Source organism: Carassius auratus, chromosome 21 (assembly GCF_003368295.1).
Source record: "Carassius auratus strain Wakin chromosome 21, ASM336829v1, whole genome shotgun sequence".
NCBI classification, from domain to species: domain Eukaryota; kingdom Metazoa; phylum Chordata; class Actinopteri; order Cypriniformes; family Cyprinidae; genus Carassius; species Carassius auratus.
In genome coordinates, this window is record NC_039263.1 from 15,833,026 (window position 1) to 15,852,057 (window position 19,032).

The 19,032-nt window shown below is 35.8% G+C and overlaps 1 protein-coding gene across 2 annotated transcripts; it reads left to right on the top strand.

Moving 5' to 3' along the window:
• Positions 1 to 4,926: 4,926 nt before the first annotated feature.
• gsna (gelsolin a) lies at positions 4,927 to 19,000 on the top strand. 2 transcript variants are annotated; one of them, XM_026196298.1, is made up of 16 exons: positions 4,927 to 5,061; positions 9,893 to 10,090; positions 10,240 to 10,394; positions 10,920 to 11,081; positions 11,167 to 11,316; positions 11,392 to 11,481; positions 11,572 to 11,704; positions 12,062 to 12,366; positions 12,487 to 12,620; positions 12,740 to 12,830; positions 15,041 to 15,211; positions 15,299 to 15,473; positions 15,758 to 15,879; positions 15,981 to 16,058; positions 16,446 to 16,506; positions 17,068 to 19,000. In XM_026196298.1, exons 2-16 carry the CDS (start codon positions 9,898 to 9,900, stop codon positions 17,235 to 17,237), a joined length of 2,190 nt encoding a protein of 729 aa, XP_026052083.1. In that variant the 5' UTR covers positions 4,927 to 5,061; positions 9,893 to 9,897; the 3' UTR covers positions 17,238 to 19,000. The 2 variants fall into 2 exon arrangements, with proteins under 2 accessions (XP_026052083.1, XP_026052084.1); XM_026196299.1 differs by lacking the exon at positions 4,927 to 5,061 and having other exon boundaries at positions 9,875 to 10,090.
• Positions 19,001 to 19,032: the final 32 nt, after the last annotated feature.

Sequence of the window (19,032 nt, forward strand, 5' to 3'; positions counted from 1 at the left end):
ATATACATTCATAAAAACTAATAGTATCTCAATGAAAAAAGAATTACTAAAATTACAATGGCTGTATTGGTTTGTAAGTACAAGTAAACAGGACTATATTTTTTATTGACAATGATAAGCATGTCTCAGGATTTGCACATTTAATTTATTTAAAGGAAAAAAAAAAAAAAACTTTGTGAACATTTTATTAAAACTCACACTGTTCACAAAAATAATGCATTCTTATGATGTTCTGTAAAGTGTGCCAGAGCAACAGAAAACAAGTGGGCACATTCACAGTCCAATCAGCATTAAGAATCATGTGTAAAACTAATATATGATGTTCTTAAGCAAACCACATAAGGCTCCAAACACTTATAATTTCAGCTGACAGACCACACTTGAAGCAATTGTTTTTGAATAACACAAACCTGAAGTTATCTGTTCCTCTACATAAACACAGCCTGTCTCTGTGAGGCATTTCTTGGAGCGCAACAAAGAGCTTTCTGTGTAACCTCTAGTGCCAAAAGCAATATTTTGGTGTGGAAGCCATACCTGTCCTCTGATTTCCTGTCTTATGTAAGATATCCTTATACACAAGATAAGACTGGTCTGTGCTGTGTTGAAAAAGACAGAGCATGATGATATAAAGCAGTCTGATTTAGCTGACTGAGAAACTCCATTAAAAGGGTTTTTAGTGAAAGAACACCATACTTATGCAATGAAAGAGACTACTGTACAAGAACATGAAACATTTTAAAAACAGTATTTTGGAAGACTCTCTAGTCACTTTTCTAGAGTGTACAAATCTATAATGCTCTTCTGGTAAGTCTGGTTTGGTCTTCTCGCCACATACTGTATATTAAGAGACCTCAGTGAAGCGTTACTGCTCCTTTGAGTACTGAAAACAGTGGGAGGAGGCTCAAAGATTAAATCACATCATATTTCCCTGCTCCCAAGAATGAAACGTTTCAGACATCGTCGCTAGATCGGCAAATCTGACAGACAATAAGGCGACAGCAGTGGAGGATTTCACAAAGAGCCTCTTTCAGATCCCCTTCATTTTCCCGCGGTTTTCAACAGCAGTTTTGATGCTGTCTGTCATGACTTTGGCGCCGCAGCCCGGTTACTGGAGCCAGAGCTCCGTTCCCACTAACGCAAGGAAAGAGCAGAACGTCTAAATAATTATACCGTACTAAAGGACATAATGAATTTACCAGGACTTAGAAGTTTACGATAATGCGCGTCTATAATCTTTTATAGTTACTTCCATAAATAGTTTACCCACATGTCCTTACGTTTTACTTTACTGGCTCAAGTTGGGCTGGCCGCTATCCATTAAAGCAGTGGTTCTTAACTCGCGACCCGCGCACTGAAAAAAACAAGCAAATTTACTTAATTTTTGTTTTGCGTTTTTGCACGCATATTTTTAAGGTAAAATTTACATATGGAATTAAGTTAAATCTACTTAACTAAGTTATATATAATTTACTCAATCAACATAGCACTAATACCATTAAAGCATGTGGTTCACTAACAAACATGTGCATAAGTAAGTAGACAGCTCCTTATTCTTTTTGAGATAGTATGTTGACTCAATGTAGTTATTAACCAACTGAAGCTCAATACTTGGCACATGATAGGCTACACAATAACATTAACAATCAGAAGAAATGAACTCTATATGTCACAAAAAAATCAAGTTTCTAAACCTGAAAAAAACAGCAAACATAAAATAGTGTAAATACATCTGGAAAACCGCAAAAAAAAATCATACCTTATTACTTATTAATGCCCAAGTGCATGATGGGAACAACGGAATCCTGACTTTGATATTTACTTAAACAATCTTTGTAAAAATAACAAACAATTCCAAGTGAAATATATTTATAAGTTCAGACTTTAAGTTTGAGTACTAATATTAAATTTACTCTTTTTTTATTATTATTTCTTGAACTATATTACTTAATGTAGAAATTTTTTTTTTTACTGCATTATTTACTTCACCACAAAATAATTTTTAGCAGTGTGGGCACAAATCTTCGCAAATCGCCTTTCCTAACAATGAGCTAGCTTTTTTTTTTTTTTTTTTTTTTTTACTAGTTCAGTAAAGTTGAGCATCAGAATGGACAAATTTGTTATGAAGGGAGAAAAACTAAATGTGGAAAATGCTAGCAAAGAAACACATATAAACAACAATAGTTGCAGTATCAGCAGTGAAGAGTGCTGGACTTTCGGCATCAACATTCGGTTTGTCCCGCCACTCACTTGAAGATGTTCAGGCAAAAGGAAACACCCATACGCAGCAATCATCCTTAATTGCGGAAATGTGTCAAGACATCTCTGGAGAGAACCTCAGATAAGGGCCAGGCACAGAAGTCTTGTGACCATCGTGCGTTAATATATGTTGCTACAGTATACCCATATATTAAGCAAAATAATTTCTGACAGTTAACATAATTTTAGTATTGATCGATCATCGGACTGATTAAAATAATTTTAGAAAAAAATAAAACTGACATCAAGTCAGTTTAAACACTTTCTTCATCATGACCTATAATACATCATCATAATGCATTAATTATGCATGGCACACCCAGTTAAAATAGTTTTGCCATTTATGTTCTCATAAGTATACATTTTTTTAAAAAATTGTGAAAAAAGAAAGTTATCAGGGGCACAAGGTAGGAAATAAATATATAAATGTAGAGGTAAAAATCACAATTTAAGGACTGTGTATTAGGCCGTGATGTTTATGTAGTATTTTGAAATATCCTTTTAAGATCATATCTGGCAACCCTGACACCATGCAATGTTTTTGCTTGAGTTAACTGCTTATTTTCAAATAAAACAAATGTGCAATATATTTAAGCTTCTGTAATGTTGTTTTAATTCCAGTTACATTACTGCTTGCTTTTAATTCACCAAAAATGTCAAAATTTCTATAATCTAGCATTCATAAAATGAAACAAATTAATGTCTAATTATGTTATTTTCCACTGTATGCACAAAAATGAAATGAAAGGCTAACATCTACAAATACATTACAAAATGTAGCCTTTATTTTGTTGTAATAAGTAGGCTACTTGTCAATGTACGTATATAACAATCCAAAAAGAAAGACAAGTGACTTCAGCCTCCTTGTTCGTGCATCTGCCTCCCACACCGGAGACCTGGGTTCAAGATCCATTCGGAACACCTGTTACAAATAGTTGTGAGAATAGTTCGTATCTGGTCTCTTTGATGGGCCATTTTAACAGATTCACTCAAAAAATACCTACAAGGCGCTTCAACATAGCAATTTATTTGCTAATTTATTTTAATACTTATCAGTATTTATGTTATGTTATATTATAGTAGAGATTTGAAAAATCAGCATTGTCAGACTTTTTTAGTATGTGGAGTGGGAGGGGGGGTGTAATTTGGCGGGTGGCTATCTTGGGTCGGAATCTAAAAATCTCAACAAGGGCACCACCAGAGCCTGGACCGGCCCTGATCATGGCCTCATCTCCACTGAAATGTTCTCAAACTGTTAATTATGCATGTAATCATGCATTTGTGCAATTATGCATTCCAATTAAATTTCATCAGTAAAATTTATTTTAATTGATTTATTGTATTTATTGTATTTTAATGTCACTGCTTTGTCTTGGACATGATTCAGCTTAAAAAATGCAATTATTAGAACCTAAATATATTTCACATTTACATTCAACAATACTAAATAAATTATTATTGCATTTAATCACCAAATTTAGGCTTATAAATATATATATATAAATGTAATTGAATAAATTCAAGGAATATGTAGGTTTCCATTTATTTGTTAATATTTCTGTTAGTTGGCTATTTTAGTAACCACATTCTCTTCAGCTGCCATCGCTCACTCGACGGTTCTCCTCATTACGAATCTAGCATGTTCAAAAGAGTCAATTCTCGGTTCAATGAATCATGAGGCTGTTCATCGCAGGATCCGACTTACCCATGTGATTCACTGTGACTTGTACTTTTTCTTCTGGGTTGTAACGACTAATAGAGACTGTTGTTGAGACAGCTGGTTTATTTCGATGTAGTTTTGATGCCCCATTCATCATTAAACAAGAAAGATAGGCATTTATGCTAGTCGGGGTCATTGTCGAGGTCGGGGATCAAAAGTTCAGGCAAATTCAGTTTTCACAGAAAAATCCTACATGTTGGAGAATGTCTCCATCTAGCGGCTGGAAACAAAACAACAAGACGTGTTTAACGGTCCTATCAATACTCTTAGATTAGAGTCTAGTAGTATTAAATAATTCATTCTCACAATTGATTAAAAATGTGTTCTATAATATTGCTACAACCTCAAAAATATACTTGAATATTTGCTGTATTTACTCCCCCCAACCATCCCCAAAGGGAGACTACATTCATATTTTAAATGACTGAAATAGTTCCATCCTTACATGCTCTTAAAAAAAAAAAGCCTGGCATGTTGCTATATTTACAGACTATTAAATGTTAATATTAAATGTATTGAATTATTATTATATATTTATATATATTAACATTTTTTTTTTGCCTTTAACCTTTTAGACACACAAATAAACTTAGTAATTACTGTATGCACTGAACATCTGTTCTATTTCGTAGCCTGTTGTATTAATTTATTTAATTTGTAGTTTACAAAATGAAGACAATGTTTAGCATTTGAAGAGTATAATAGTAACATGTTATTTAACCATTAACGCACTATAGCATTCAGTCACTAAAAATGCTATTTTAAAAAAAGACCGGAAAGTAACACACAGAGACAAGTGAGCAATAAGACATTAGTAACTGTGGTATTTTGGAGGTAACTAGGGTTACAGTGATAAACTGTGTATAAAATACTGAGCGTAATAACCACGTGGCGCAGTAGATGGCAGTGATTTCCCTTGTCCCGTAGACAGAGGGGTGTGGTTTAAATGCCAGGATCACCCCCCGATGGGGATTATTTAAGCAGTCTGTCTGAATCAGAGGGGTGTTTCCCTGCCCAGACACAATATTCTGCAATATCATTTACTTTATCTCCGCGATAGACAGACTCCTGTCTCTCAACTACAGGTAAGCCTTACATCTATTTTACCTTTATCCAACCTCCTCAGCCACAAAAAGTAGTGACGTCATCTGAAATGTGACGATTTAATTCACTGCAAACAACGCTGAACTGTTACTTTCCACACAGACGTCTCTGTGTGCGTAATGTTTCCACCGGAGTGACACTTTCTTACGGGACATGCCAAGAACTCCAACACATTGCTGTTTAAATCGTTTCTGCACGTGTAGGCCGTGCACTACTGTATATCGCATTGTCTTTACAAAACGTCTGTTTTCGTATTGAACGCTGAAAGTGCTCGTTAAACAACACCATATATGGAGAACTTCTGAATTCCGGGATGCGCTTTTTTATCATGCGGTAAAACGGGATCTTTGGAAATGCGCAGTCTGCAGAACGGCTCTGACCTGCTGCCACATATCCATTAAGAAGAGTAGGCTCACTTTATTGATATTTGGGTCGATTTAACATTTGCTTCAACCTGGGCTGAGTAGAAAAATGGTTGAAACCAGCAATAACCTGACTAAATATGTAAAGCAAACATATTGGACTAGTTTTAGTGTAAATTTGTTGCTATGTGAAAAAAGGGCTATGGCCAATATTGGATTTTAAAGATTTGAATTGCATGTCATGCGCTCTAATAGTTCCAACTTCCACTTTTGATTACTCATCATCAAACCCTTGTGTGCATTTATCATCTGTTACCATAGAAACACACCCAACTGAGACAAACATTAACTTTGTGGTAAAGATGCTGAAGCTAATGAGGAAGTAGCTCCACATCACCTCAGGAAACACGTTTGTCAAAAACAGAAGTCTAGTTTATGACAGTTTACCTGGCAACAGATGCTACCTAACAAATCTGTCGAATATTTCTACAAGCTTGCAAATAAAGGTTACAAAAAGGGATTTTTCTGCAGCAATATAAGAACCTTTGTGGTTCCCCATAGAACCTTTGAGTGAGCTCTTCATAGTGTGGAGAGCATATTAAAGATTTAAAGAACATTTTATAGAATGGAAAGTTACCATGGATGTTAAATGTTCTTCATGGAAAATACACACACACACACACACACGTTTGTTTCACTATATTAGTGCGAATATCTCACAGATTTCCATTATTTTTGCATCAGGTTAATTATATATTCTGTGGCATAACCCTGCCTCCATCCTTAAATATAAGCATCACAGAAACCTGTCCAAAACACTAGTTTGAAGTAAAAACATAAAAACGGTTCATTTTGTTTCATGCAGTCTGTAGCCAGGTAGCCTATATAACTAGCACAAAGACTGATAACATATAATCATTTCTACATGGGTGTTCTAATCCAAACACACCTATATTGACACAGACCTAGTTATTACAAGAATAAGAGAGGACTGAGAGTAGATCATACTGTGCTTCCACAGAAAGGCGAGAGGGATAGTCTCTTTAAACTAATTGATGCCACATATTTGATTTACCTCATCATCTCCTGCAACTCAGAAACGCATGTCTTCAAGAATATACTTACTGTATGAACAGTAACACATAATGGATTGTATCAAATTATGTTTTACTATGTAATATAGCATATCAAAACTAACATTGTCATGCCCATCAGATTCATAACACATTCACAGAATTGCCTTTGTGCTGCATTGCATGTGTCTGCTTTCTTGGATTTCCCCAATGAAAGGTGTTCTGTTAGCTGTTTAACAATAAATCAGTGGACAAAGAAGTATGCCACACCAATCTGATAGAAACACTCTGACACCCTTTATAGCTCAGACTTTGAACGCTTGCATGTTCATTTGTATACAAACTTCCAATTCTGAGTCTTATACTTTAATATGGGGCCTGGCTATAAAAGACAGTCAGTGCAGTCACTGGTTAGGCTGTTTTCTCTTGGGGTAAACACAGGGTGCAGTCAGGACCTTGAATCATGTTAAGATGTTATCTAAGGAACTTTGGTGCTTGTAAAAGGTGTAGGAAGAAATATCAAGATGGAAAACTCGAGTCATCCCAAGAGTTCCTCTCTTTTAGGCATTTCTCCAGGAAAAAGGAAGATGATTTAGTCAGTTCTTCCAGACTGAGGATTATTTAAAAATACTTGAATTACTTTAGAATACACAGAAGTTAGTTTAAGATCCAGTTGGAAGTATATCCTGGTAGTTTAACAGGTTTAGGACCACTATTCATTTCCACTGCAGATTTAAGTCAAAATCTTCAGAGGGCCACAGTGTCTGAACTTGTTCAGACTGCATTCTGAATTTACTAGAACTGTGAGGAAGGGAGGGCTTGTCTAGTTTAGCACATTTCTGAATTTAGTGACTATTTAATTGCTTAACTATTGATGTACTTTAGGTATTAAGGCGTATAGTATTAATATATTCCCAGACATGCTACATCCACCAAGAAATATAAAAAGTAATCCACAAGAAACACCATTTTTCAAGTTGTTTTGGTACCAGCCCACTCATAATTCGTCTTTCTGACAGAATCTCATGTTATCAAAAAAGAGAAAAAGAAATTTTGGGTGGGGACTTGTTTTTATCCATCAGTTATAGATTAGATGGAGGCAGATCTGAAGTTCCAGACATGGAAATAAGATTTAAACATGCATGGATGAATCATTCACAATAAGATCCAACAACATGTATTAAGAGGTACATACATAAGGTGAACTTTCATTTCATGGTATTCTTGGTATTCGGACATCCTGCTTTTTTATTAAGGCCAACTGAGAATGTATACAGGCACTTCCCAGAAACATCTCCCTCCCATTTAGACCCGTAAGCAAATGTCACATGACCTTGTCTGTTTATAGTCTTCTGTGGACTAGCAGACTAGTGGCATCCTCATCAGCTATATCATACAAGATGTGTTTAATTCAAAATAGCCTGTTGTATGCTAAATATTTCATGCATGTCTCAAAAGAGTAACCCGGAGCAGTATATTAGAGACTGAGATCAGTCATTTTCATGAAACAATGTTTTGTTTAATTAAGCTTTCTGTCACACTGATGTTTTGTGTTCAGAAGACTTTTCAGAAGTTAAAATGTCCCTTTATGTACTTGGGCACATAAAAAGTGTGGAGATCTGTTCCAGATCACACGGCATAGACTTTGGTATACTGGCTGACACGACAACAGCTGAAATTGAGCAAATGGTGGTCTATTGGACAGTCACCGAATTTGTAAAAGTAAGCATAAATTAATCAAATCAAATCTCCATATGGACCAGTATCTGCAAATGTTGGTGGAAATATGAATCCTGCATGTTCTGTGTGAATGAATGAATGGTTTGTTTACTACAGAGACTGAAGCGCGTGAGGCGTGACGCTTGCAGTAATTTCAGCATCTGCCGTCTCAATGAGGACATAAATACACAGACAACATCACCAGAACTGTCCTGAGTCACTTCACAAGCATTTGACCCTTTCATTTGAGTAAAACCAGTGTCAATTCAAAGGTATTTATGTCAACCCGTCAAAATAAAAGTTCATTTTCACATAAAGTCATTGTGCTAGAAATATTACTATTATTTAGTAGAATGTATGTGATACTGATAAATTAATAAAACTTTATTTAAAAAATAAAAAATAAATCACACAATATTTCTTCCATGTTTTAATTTTAATAGCAAATCCCCTTTATTTACCAAAAAATAAAATGTGTTTAAATTCATTAAAAGACAAATAGAATTCGGGTGAAACTTGTTAACAGTTTTTCATAATTATATTACTTGTAGAAAAACTTTAAACACAATTGTAAATAAGTATAAATAATGGCATTGGTTTTATTTTATTCTGGCTTTTTTTTTTTTTGGGGGTACCGAAATTTGTACCGAGAACCGTGGATTTTCACTGGTATCGGTACCGAATACTGACATTTTGGTACCGTGACAACACTACCATGAACCAAAATTATTTATTTATTTTATTTGTATTTATTTTTTGGCTAATTTTGGTGAATTAAAACTTTTGTAATGTTATAAATGTCTTACTGTCACATTTGTTTAAAAGTAATAATTAAAGTAATATTTTTCAAGAAGAAAATACTTGTTATTATGTTTTTTTCTTTCGCAAAGAAGCAGTCACAGTTTTGTTGATGCATTATAAGGCAGTTCATTAAACTGGATCAGGAACATGAAACACCATATTTGGAATTGCATGTCTTCCTCATCCCTCTTTTTTTGGTAGTCATTGGCTCCAATGCCAAACATTGTTTGTCCCCTTGTGGTTTAGTGTTTCATAATGTTAATAAATCCTATATCACAACTTCTGAGTTAATTGTGATGGGTGTTTGGTAAATATTGATCCTTGGTAAACACTGCACCCTTCTTGGATGGATACTTGTTTTTTCTCTGAGGAATGTCTTGTGGTCAGTACAAAGAATTACAAAGCTACCGTCTCATTTCTGAATGACTCATGTCTAAAACATCCCAAACTTCACCATAACTCCACCCAAAAAGTGGGCGGTTAGCTCAGCTGACATGGTCACCCACTCAGAGGCCCTTGCCACAATAAGTGCTGGTAAGCAATGCGAGGGCTGGTGTTCTGAATTTTACGGTCAGGCTGAGTGTCCATGGTTGGCTCTGTCACTCCAACAGCATTAGTCACAGTGCTTCCATTTTCCTGCATCCAGCCCAATTGTCAATTCACCACAGAAGGAAACTCCCAGCCGCTGGATTTTTTATAGTCCAGTTCACTGGGTTTATTTTGTGGATTTAAGATCTTTAGTGTGCAAAATCACACAGTAAACAATTTCATAAATCTCTTTCAAAAGTTCGTAAAATGCTTTTTACCATTTGCATCAGTTTGAATAAGCAATGGGTTAGTTGTATTTTTTTCTCTAGACAGCATGGTGCACCACCCTGAGTTTGAACGAGCAGGCAAGGAACCTGGGCTCCAAGTGTGGAGAATTGAGAATTTTGATTTGGTGGCAATTCCTGAGAACCTCTATGGAGGGTTTTACACTGGTGATGCTTACGTGGTCCTCAATACTATCAAGCAACGCTCTGGCTACCTACAGTATGACCTCCACTTCTGGCTAGGTAAGAGGACAATGCTGTGTTAAAGAGATTCTGACATTTATTTTAGTACTGAAGTATATGTTTGGCCTAATTTTCAAGACCAGCTAGATGGTTCAGTTATGAGATGCATCAGCTACATTTCTTATAGATGCTCTTCCCTCAACTGACAGGTGACTACTGCACGCAAGATGAAAGTGGGGCTGCTGCCATTTTCACAGTGCAGATGGATGACTATTTGGGTGGAAAGCCCATCCAGTACCGTGAAGTTCAAGGCCATGAGTCCAAAGAATTCCTGGGATATTTTAAAAAAGGTCTGCAGTACATGGTGAGTGGCCCAGTTGTGTACAGGACAAATGGAAAGCGACAAAAGAGTGACTAATCCTGTAATCCAAATAAGGATGTCCAAGATGAAACAAATATTTCATTGACTGTGTGAATTACATTCATAATGTTAAATAAACTTCATGATGTTTTTCCACTAAATGTTAATGTTAAAAAATGTTGAAATGGAATAGTAATATTGCTAGACATGAAACTTCAGAAATTGTTTTTTTTTTTTTTTTGGTTTTCTTGTTTTTTTGTTGTTTTGTGTGTATTTCATTTCATTTTGACTTTGATTTGACTTGTTTTGTTTTTTTATTTATTTTGCTTTTATTGTTTTGTTTTGGTTTTCTTTTGCTTTGATTGTTTTGTTTTGGTTTCGTTTGCTTTTATTGTTTTGTTGTTTTGTGTGTATTTCATTTCATTTTGATTTGACTTGTTTTGTTTTTTAATTTCTTTTGCTTTTTTTGTTTTGTTTTGGTTTTCTTTTGCTTTGATTGTTTTGTTTTGGTTTTGTTTTGTTTTCCAGAAAGGTGGAGTTGCATCTGGATTCAAGCATGTGGTAACCAATGAAGTTACAGTGCAACGGGTGCTACAGGTCAAAGGTCGTCGTGTTGTCAGAGCAACAGAAGTGCCAGTCAGTTGGGAAAGCTTTAATCAGGGAGACTGCTTCATCCTGGACTTGGGCAACGTGAGTATCATGCGAAGAGAGTGAGGGGTTTGATATTGAAAAAAACCCAATTACAAATAACCCTGTTTGCTCTGTATTTTTACAGGAGATCTACCAGTGGTGTGGCTCAAAGAGTAACCGCTTTGAAAAGCTAAAAGCTACTCAGCTTGCAAAGGGCATTCGTGACAATGAGCGCAGTGGACGCGCTCGAGTGTATGTGTGTAATGAAGGGGTGGAACGTGAGAAGATGTTGGAGGTAAGAAAGACCGAAACCGAACTTCAAAACAGACAAGAGATTCACTAAATGCATGATCCAATTATCTTCTGGCAGGTTCTTGGAGAAAAACCAGACCTGCCTGAAGGAGCGTCTGATGATATCAAGGCTGATGCCTCCAACAGGAAGATGGCCAAACTCTATAAGGTAGCCACTGGATTTAAACCATGCAAATATGTAAATAGCCCTTGTTGACCATAAGTACAATAAATTTGTTGATGTTTTCCTGTACCTCAGGTGTCTGATGCCAGTGGAGACATGACGATTGCTCTGGTGGCCGCTGAGAACCCTTTCTCTCAGAGTGCACTGGAATCAAGCGACTGTTTCATTTTGGATCACGGCTCGGATGGCAAAATCTTTGTCTGGAAAGGTAAATGGTATTGACAGCCAACACCAAAAGAGCTTTTGGTCACAATTTATTTTAAGGTCCAATTCTCACTATTAACTAACCATTAACTATGACTTATTGCCTTAATAAACTCCTAATTTGCAACTTATTAATAGTTTATAAGGTAGTTGTTAAGTTTAGGGTATTGGGTAGGATTTTGGATGTCATGCATTATATGTACTTTATAAGCACTAATAAACAGCCAATATGTTAATAATAGGTGTGCTAATAAGCAACTAGTTATTAGTGAGAATTGTACCCTATACTAAAGTGTTACCAAGCTTTTTATTTTATTTTATTTAGAGTTCTTTTTTTGACACATCAGTGTTTATTTTATAGGTAAAGAAGCCAATGTGGAAGAGAGAAAGGCTGCCATGAACATAGCAGAAGAGTTTATTAAGAAAATGGGTTACCCAAAACACACTCAGGTTCAGATTCTCCCAGACATGGGCGAGACGCCTCTATTCAAACAATTCTTCAAAAACTGGCGTGATTTGGACCAGACGGAGGGTCTGGGTGTGGCTTACGTCTCAAACAGCATTGCTAAGATCGAGAAGGTGCCATTCGATGCTTCAACTCTCCATGATTCACCGGCCATGGCTGCCCAACATGGAATGATTGATGACGGAAACGGAGAGAAACAGGTCAGTGAGTGAGCACACACCGCATGTAACTTGACCTGAGGTCATACAATATGTTGTGTATACAAATACAATGGTGGTACTGTACTGATATTTTTATTTTCATGTTACCTGATACTTTAGATCTGGCGTATAGAAGGATCAGACAAGGCTCCAGTTGATCCCTCTACTTATGGCCAGTTCTATGGAGGAGACAGTTACATTATCCTGTACAATTACCGCCATGGAGGCAGACAGGGTCACATCATCTACATCTGGTATGACTTGATCTTGAACAGTGTATCAAAAGTGTCATCTGACATCATCCCAGGAGGACATGTTATGTGTTTTCTTCTAACAATTCAGTATTCTGACTTGCTTATGATGTTTGTTACAGGCAGGGTAAGGACTCCTCACAAGATGAGATTGGGGCATCTGCCATCTTGGCTGCCCAGCTGGACGACGAGCTTGGAGGTGGACCTGTGCAGGTAATGCCAATGAATAAATCTCAGTGTATCACTTGATCACAATAATATCCATACGTACTGTATAATACTGAATTCATCATTTGGGCCCCTCCATTAAAAGTGCAGTTGTGTTTCTCTTCATTTAATTGTGCTGTCACCTAATGCTCACTAAATTTCATTTTTAAAAACACTAATAATTTAATAACACTGTAAAAATCTATTGTTGATTAAATTAGCTTGTGTAAATGTGCATACATATATATATATATATATATATATATATATATATATATATATATATATATATATATACATACATAAATATATATATATATATATATATATATATATATATATATATATATATATATATATACATAAATATATATATATATATATATATATATATATATATATTAAATTTATTTAAACAAAATAGTATAACAATTTATCGGTTATTAGCCATAATTAAAAAAAAATGTATCAGATTATTATAGTAATCAAATTATTAACATCGGCCAGAACTATAAATTAATTTGCCCTTACAATTTAGATGTAAGATTACAAAAGATTTGTTGTTGTTGTTGAATTGGGTGTAATCATGACTCATGGTAAATAAAGTAATTAGGGCTGATTGTGATTTCATGTTGAGTAAGTTCAAGCTTCCTGGTGCCTCTGGTTCCTACTGTATCCTGTCATGTCTTAGCTACATTATGTCATCATTGCTGGTCGCGTTGGCCTTCCTGGAATTTTATTTTTCCATCTGTTAAACCAGCTTCCACCTCTGTGTCTTTCCTTCCTGTCCTTTATTCATATTTTACATCCTGCTGTAGATGGCTGGTGCTCGCCTCACCACTCAGGTATCCATTTCTCAGGATTGCACATCCCTGTACAGAGCCTCAACGTTTCTCCCACCACATTTATAAAAAATTAAAAATGATCTTACACAACATTAGATTAACAACGGATACATCTCTGAAACGAAATTACTCTGCTTTTTGGAAATTCCTACTAATGTTCCCCTAATGCTTTCTTATTTTCCACAGTGTAGCAGCATAATGGCCATTATCTAACTGAATCTGTACCACACAAAAAATATACAATAAAAACAAGACTTCAGCAGAGGGTTTTTAAAATCATGATTTCATTGGTGTCTACATAATCAGTATGCATGATCAATAAGTACAAAGATTATAAAGCTTTTTCTAAAGGCTCTGTACACTGATATGTATTATCGCTGTATACCCCTCATAGTATCCTTGTGTCCATCCATTTGTCTTCATTTTGTGCACAATAAATAACTGTCTTCCACATTTACAGATCACCTTTGAGAATGAGCATGTGAATGAACATTAACAGAAATGCTCCATCATGCATTCAGAGTTATTTTTTTAATTGATTTGCAGTCTGGTTTTATGCATGCAGTCATGCACATTAAACTGGGACACAAAAACACATTCAGCATGTTAAAGTAGGCAATGAGTACAATGCAGTAAACAACATCCAGAGAATCACTCTGTTTTGGTCCATTGTGCACTATTGTTTGGGGTCATTAAGATATTTTTTACATACTTTTATTAAGTAAGAATTCATTAAATTGATCAAAAGACAGTAAAGACATTTATATATATAAAAAAAATCTAATAAATGCTGTTCTTTTGAATTTTCTATTCATCAAAGAAAAAATATATAAATGTTAAACGGCACACCTACAAATTAGCATATTAGTACAATGTAATTTGTCATAATATTTCTATTTTTACATTTTTTAATGTATATCTTTTTGACTTATGTGTACTGTAGGGAAAAAGCAAAGGGTTAATGAAAGCATAAAGAAAAAAAAAATGTAACATTGCAGTAATTACAATGTATAATTCAAGAGAGAGCAGCATGGGAGGAAGACTAAATGAATGTTTTTGGGGCAAGAGGAGAAAAAGAACCACTTTAGCTGTGACCACTGATAAATCTGCTTCCTGAACAGCCCACTGTCATCATTCCGACCACAAAGGATGCTGGGAATGTTTTCTTTATCTCCACATTCCACACAGTGAGCTCCATACTGCCACCCTGTGGAATTAAATGCATCCTCAACCAAAGCCTTTTGAAAAGCAGATGACATGTTGTATTGTGTTTCAAATACTAAATAGCAGAATTCCTGGATTTTAATAGTTTCGCGAAAGCAGGACTTCCTGTTGTCTCTGTTTAATGCATACTTGCTGTGTATTTTCCAGGTGCGGGTGGTTCAGGGTAAGGAACCTGCTCACCTCATGAGTCTTTTCGGAGGGCAGCCCATGGTGGTGCACAAGGGTGGCACCTCCAGGGAAGGCGGTCAGACTGCGCCTGCCGAGACTCGGCTTTTCCAAGTGCGCTCAAACTCGGCAGGGTGCACACGAGCGGTGGAGGTCAGCATCTAATATTTACTTGTATTGCTGGGAGCTTTTAAGTATCCTTCCACGATAATTTCTGATCTTAACCGTTGTTTTATCCAGGTTGATGCTTTGTCCTCCAATCTGAATTCCAACGATGCCTTCGTCCTGGTGACCCCAGCTGCGTCGTTCATATGGGTGGGACGAGGAGCCAGTGATACGGAGAAACGTGGGGCACAGCAGCTCTGTGATATCCTTGGAGTGTCGGCCTCCGAGCTGGGTGAAGGAGGAGAGGATGGTGAGAACTCATCTGAAACTGTCACCCAGAAATGAAAACTTCAGCTTTCAAAGTAAAAAAAAACAAAAAAAAACAGAAGCATCATAATAGTGTTCCCTATGGCTTATGTGACAGAATTGTAATTTTTTAGTGAACTACTGCTTTTAAGATGCATGAATTAAACTAAAGAAATTAATTACTATTTTTATTACTATTATTACCATAAATGATTTTGCTTGGAATGTTTTTCCTTTTTCGTGATGATTGTCATAAATGTAAATCTACATGCATGCATCACAATGCAGGTAGTTTCTGGGATGCTCTGGGAGGAAAGGCCGATTACCGCACGTCCTCCAGGCTAAAGGACAAGATGAATGCCCACCCGCCTCGACTGTTCGCCTGCTCAAACAAAACTGGGAACTTCATTGTGAGCAACACGCCCAGATTTTTTCCCGCCCTGATTTAAGTATGTTGTCAGTGAAGTAAAATAAAGAGCCATTCCTTATGGATGCATTGATATCCATGCAGATTGAAGAGGTTCCTGGAGAGATGACTCAAGAGGACCTGGCTACAGATGATGTCATGATCCTGGACACCTGGGATCAGGTAAACTGGCTACTTTTGTGTTGAAACCAAAGAGATCTCAGAAGGGATAAAGGGAGTGCTACATATTCTCAATTATATCAATAGAAGCATGTGGCCAGGGAACAGTTTTATATTGCTTGCAAATGTTATTATATCAGAAATACATAGTTTTGAATGGCCATGTGTGTAGTTATGGCATTGACCGACAGAGTCTAATCGGCCAAACCTAGAACCCCTCTGGATACAATTTCCAAATAGATGGCTAATCATTAGATGTCCGGCAGTTCAGCTGAATTTTGTATCATGCTTGTCTTTTATTGAAGAACAACTTTCTTATTAATGCAATGACATGCAACTGGCGTTTAATAAATTAATAACATATTAAATGAATCTGGATGTGTTTTGCAGGTGTTTGTTTGGATTGGTAATGAAGCTCATGACGAGGAGAAGACTGAGGCGATGGCTTCAGGTAAGACTCCTTATAATCATAATTTCACTGCATAAAGTATAAAAAATAAATAGCATTTTACCATACTACTTCTGCTACACTAGTATGTATAGTGTTCTCAGTATGCACATATTTGTGTAGAATACTCAAATGACATACTACATTCCTCATGTGACGTAGAAAACAGAAAATCGTAGGGAATACTGTATCCCACAATGCAACTCTTGTTTATCCAAGTGATTTTTTATATTTAATTTTGATAAAAACTGACAATATTTATTTTGGATAAAACAGCAATATTTATGAATTATGAATTCATTCATTCAATATTATTCTAATATGCTGTTTTGGTTCTCAAGGAACTTTTAATACTATCAGCTGAAAACAGTTTAAAATGCACTTCATAATTCTTTGTTGTATAGAAAATTAAAAAGAACAGCATTTATTTGAAATATAAATATATATATATAATGTGTACATGCTAGAAAGGAAGATAGAAACATCAGCTAATTTTGAAATCCAAAAACACTGTATAACGCGTCCTTTTATAAATCCCATATGAAACTTTTTCTCTTTCTCCAGCTGCCCGATACATCGAGACGGACCCAGCCAACCGTGACCCGCGCACACCTATCGTGAAGATTAAACAGGGCTTTGAGCCGCCCACTTTCACAGGCTGGTTCCTGGGCTGGGACCATGACTACTGGAGCACTGACCCCCTGGAGCGGGCCATGGCAGAGCTGGAGATCTGAACTTTGAGCTGTCACCCCTGACCTTTAAACCCCACTGCCTTACTGCAAGTTGCCCTTAGATAAATATAAGATGCCAATTTGATGCTTATCAGGGTTTAATCATGGATTCAAAAACAAAAGCTTTTCATGAGTTGGTATCAAAAGGCAATTATTAATAAGAGCACTTTACTGCTCTGAGCTTCAGTCACCAAACATAAGGCAACTCCATTAGGCCTTCACCTCGTTGCTTCTGTGTTTAAGTGTTTTCTTCCTGTGCTCAACAATGTTTTGAAGACTTTTAAAGCTTTTAGATTATGTTTGGTCTGCACACCTTATGATGCTGAAGTGCATGAGCTTGTATAAGAAAATATACAGGAATATATCATCATCAAAATCTTTTGGCATTCCTTTTCTATAAACCTTTTTTTTTATGTGCCCAGAGGTTTACTAGCAATACTACTTGTGTTCTGAATTTATATTTTTTAAGCTAAACAGTGTTTATGATGCCACCAAAATACTGACCTAATTGTAGTCTATATATGAGGCGTTTCAACCTTGTCTCTCTTCCATCTGACACTCAGGAGTTCATTGCTTGGCTGTGTTCAGAATAGCATACTAGCATACTACTCATACTGTTCTGTAAGTGTGTGTACAGTATGCATATTTTATATGCATGAAATCCCCTTGTTAACTTAATACATTTGGCAGAATGTGCAGTATACAACAAAGCATGCTGTGTTAAACATTGTATCCCACAATGTTCTACAATTGTTGTTAACTAAAACTAAATTACTGTAAATGATACAGTTCAAAATAAAGCTAAAATAAAATAAAAATGATTGTTGGACAAAGAACTTGAAATAAATGTTAAAATAGGTAAAATTACTAAACAACTAAAATAAAAATGATCAATCAAAAAAGAAAAATTACTAAATGACTACAATTAAACTAAAATGAAAACTGGAAATATAAAAGATGATTCAAGATATAAAAAAAAACTATAGTAAAATATAAAAAAATACTAACACACTTGAGCATTCCAGAGGTTATCGAGTTATGTTATTAATTTATTTTTTAAATGAATGACTGCTTCATCAGACTGCCAAAAGTTAACACAACTTTTCATTTTCATTGACCATTATTTGCTGTTTAAATGTGTATTGTGACAACAAAGTAGCATATTATTGTTTCAGACGCTTACTGTGAAATAATAGCTTTTTCACTTGCTATTTTTAAGTAGGCATTATGCAGTACATGAGCAGTATTCAGTAAGTAATACGCTAGTATTCACTCCAAACACAGCCATGGTCCACCTGAGCAATGACATCCCTCTACAGGCAGAGGGCGCTGACAAACTTTTCAAAGAACCTAATTACTGCTTTTTTTATTCGTCTAAAAAAGGCTATTCCCATGGTTTTAGATTTTAAAATAGCAATTTCTTGGCGTGCTTTTTAAATTTAAGACTGTTAAATCCATGACAATAATGTTAGAGTTCTAAAAGAGCATGTCTCGTAAGAGGCCTAGAGAACCAACTTATTCCTGATATGTGATCATGAGAATGAATGGATAAAGGTCTGCCGCTCTTTTCTAGGGTCTGATTTGTTAACATATGGGTAGGTTATCTGCCTAAAGACCAGATCAAATTGTAAACCTCATAGGGCAGAGATTGGCTGCCTTTGATATTTGCTATAGACTCGTATAGCAACTTATTCCAGATACTCCTGCTTTTGCAAATCCTTTCAAAAATCTGTTGATAATTCAATAAATACAATAAAGAACCACAACCCCAAAATGTTTCCAGAGTGTTCTTCAAATA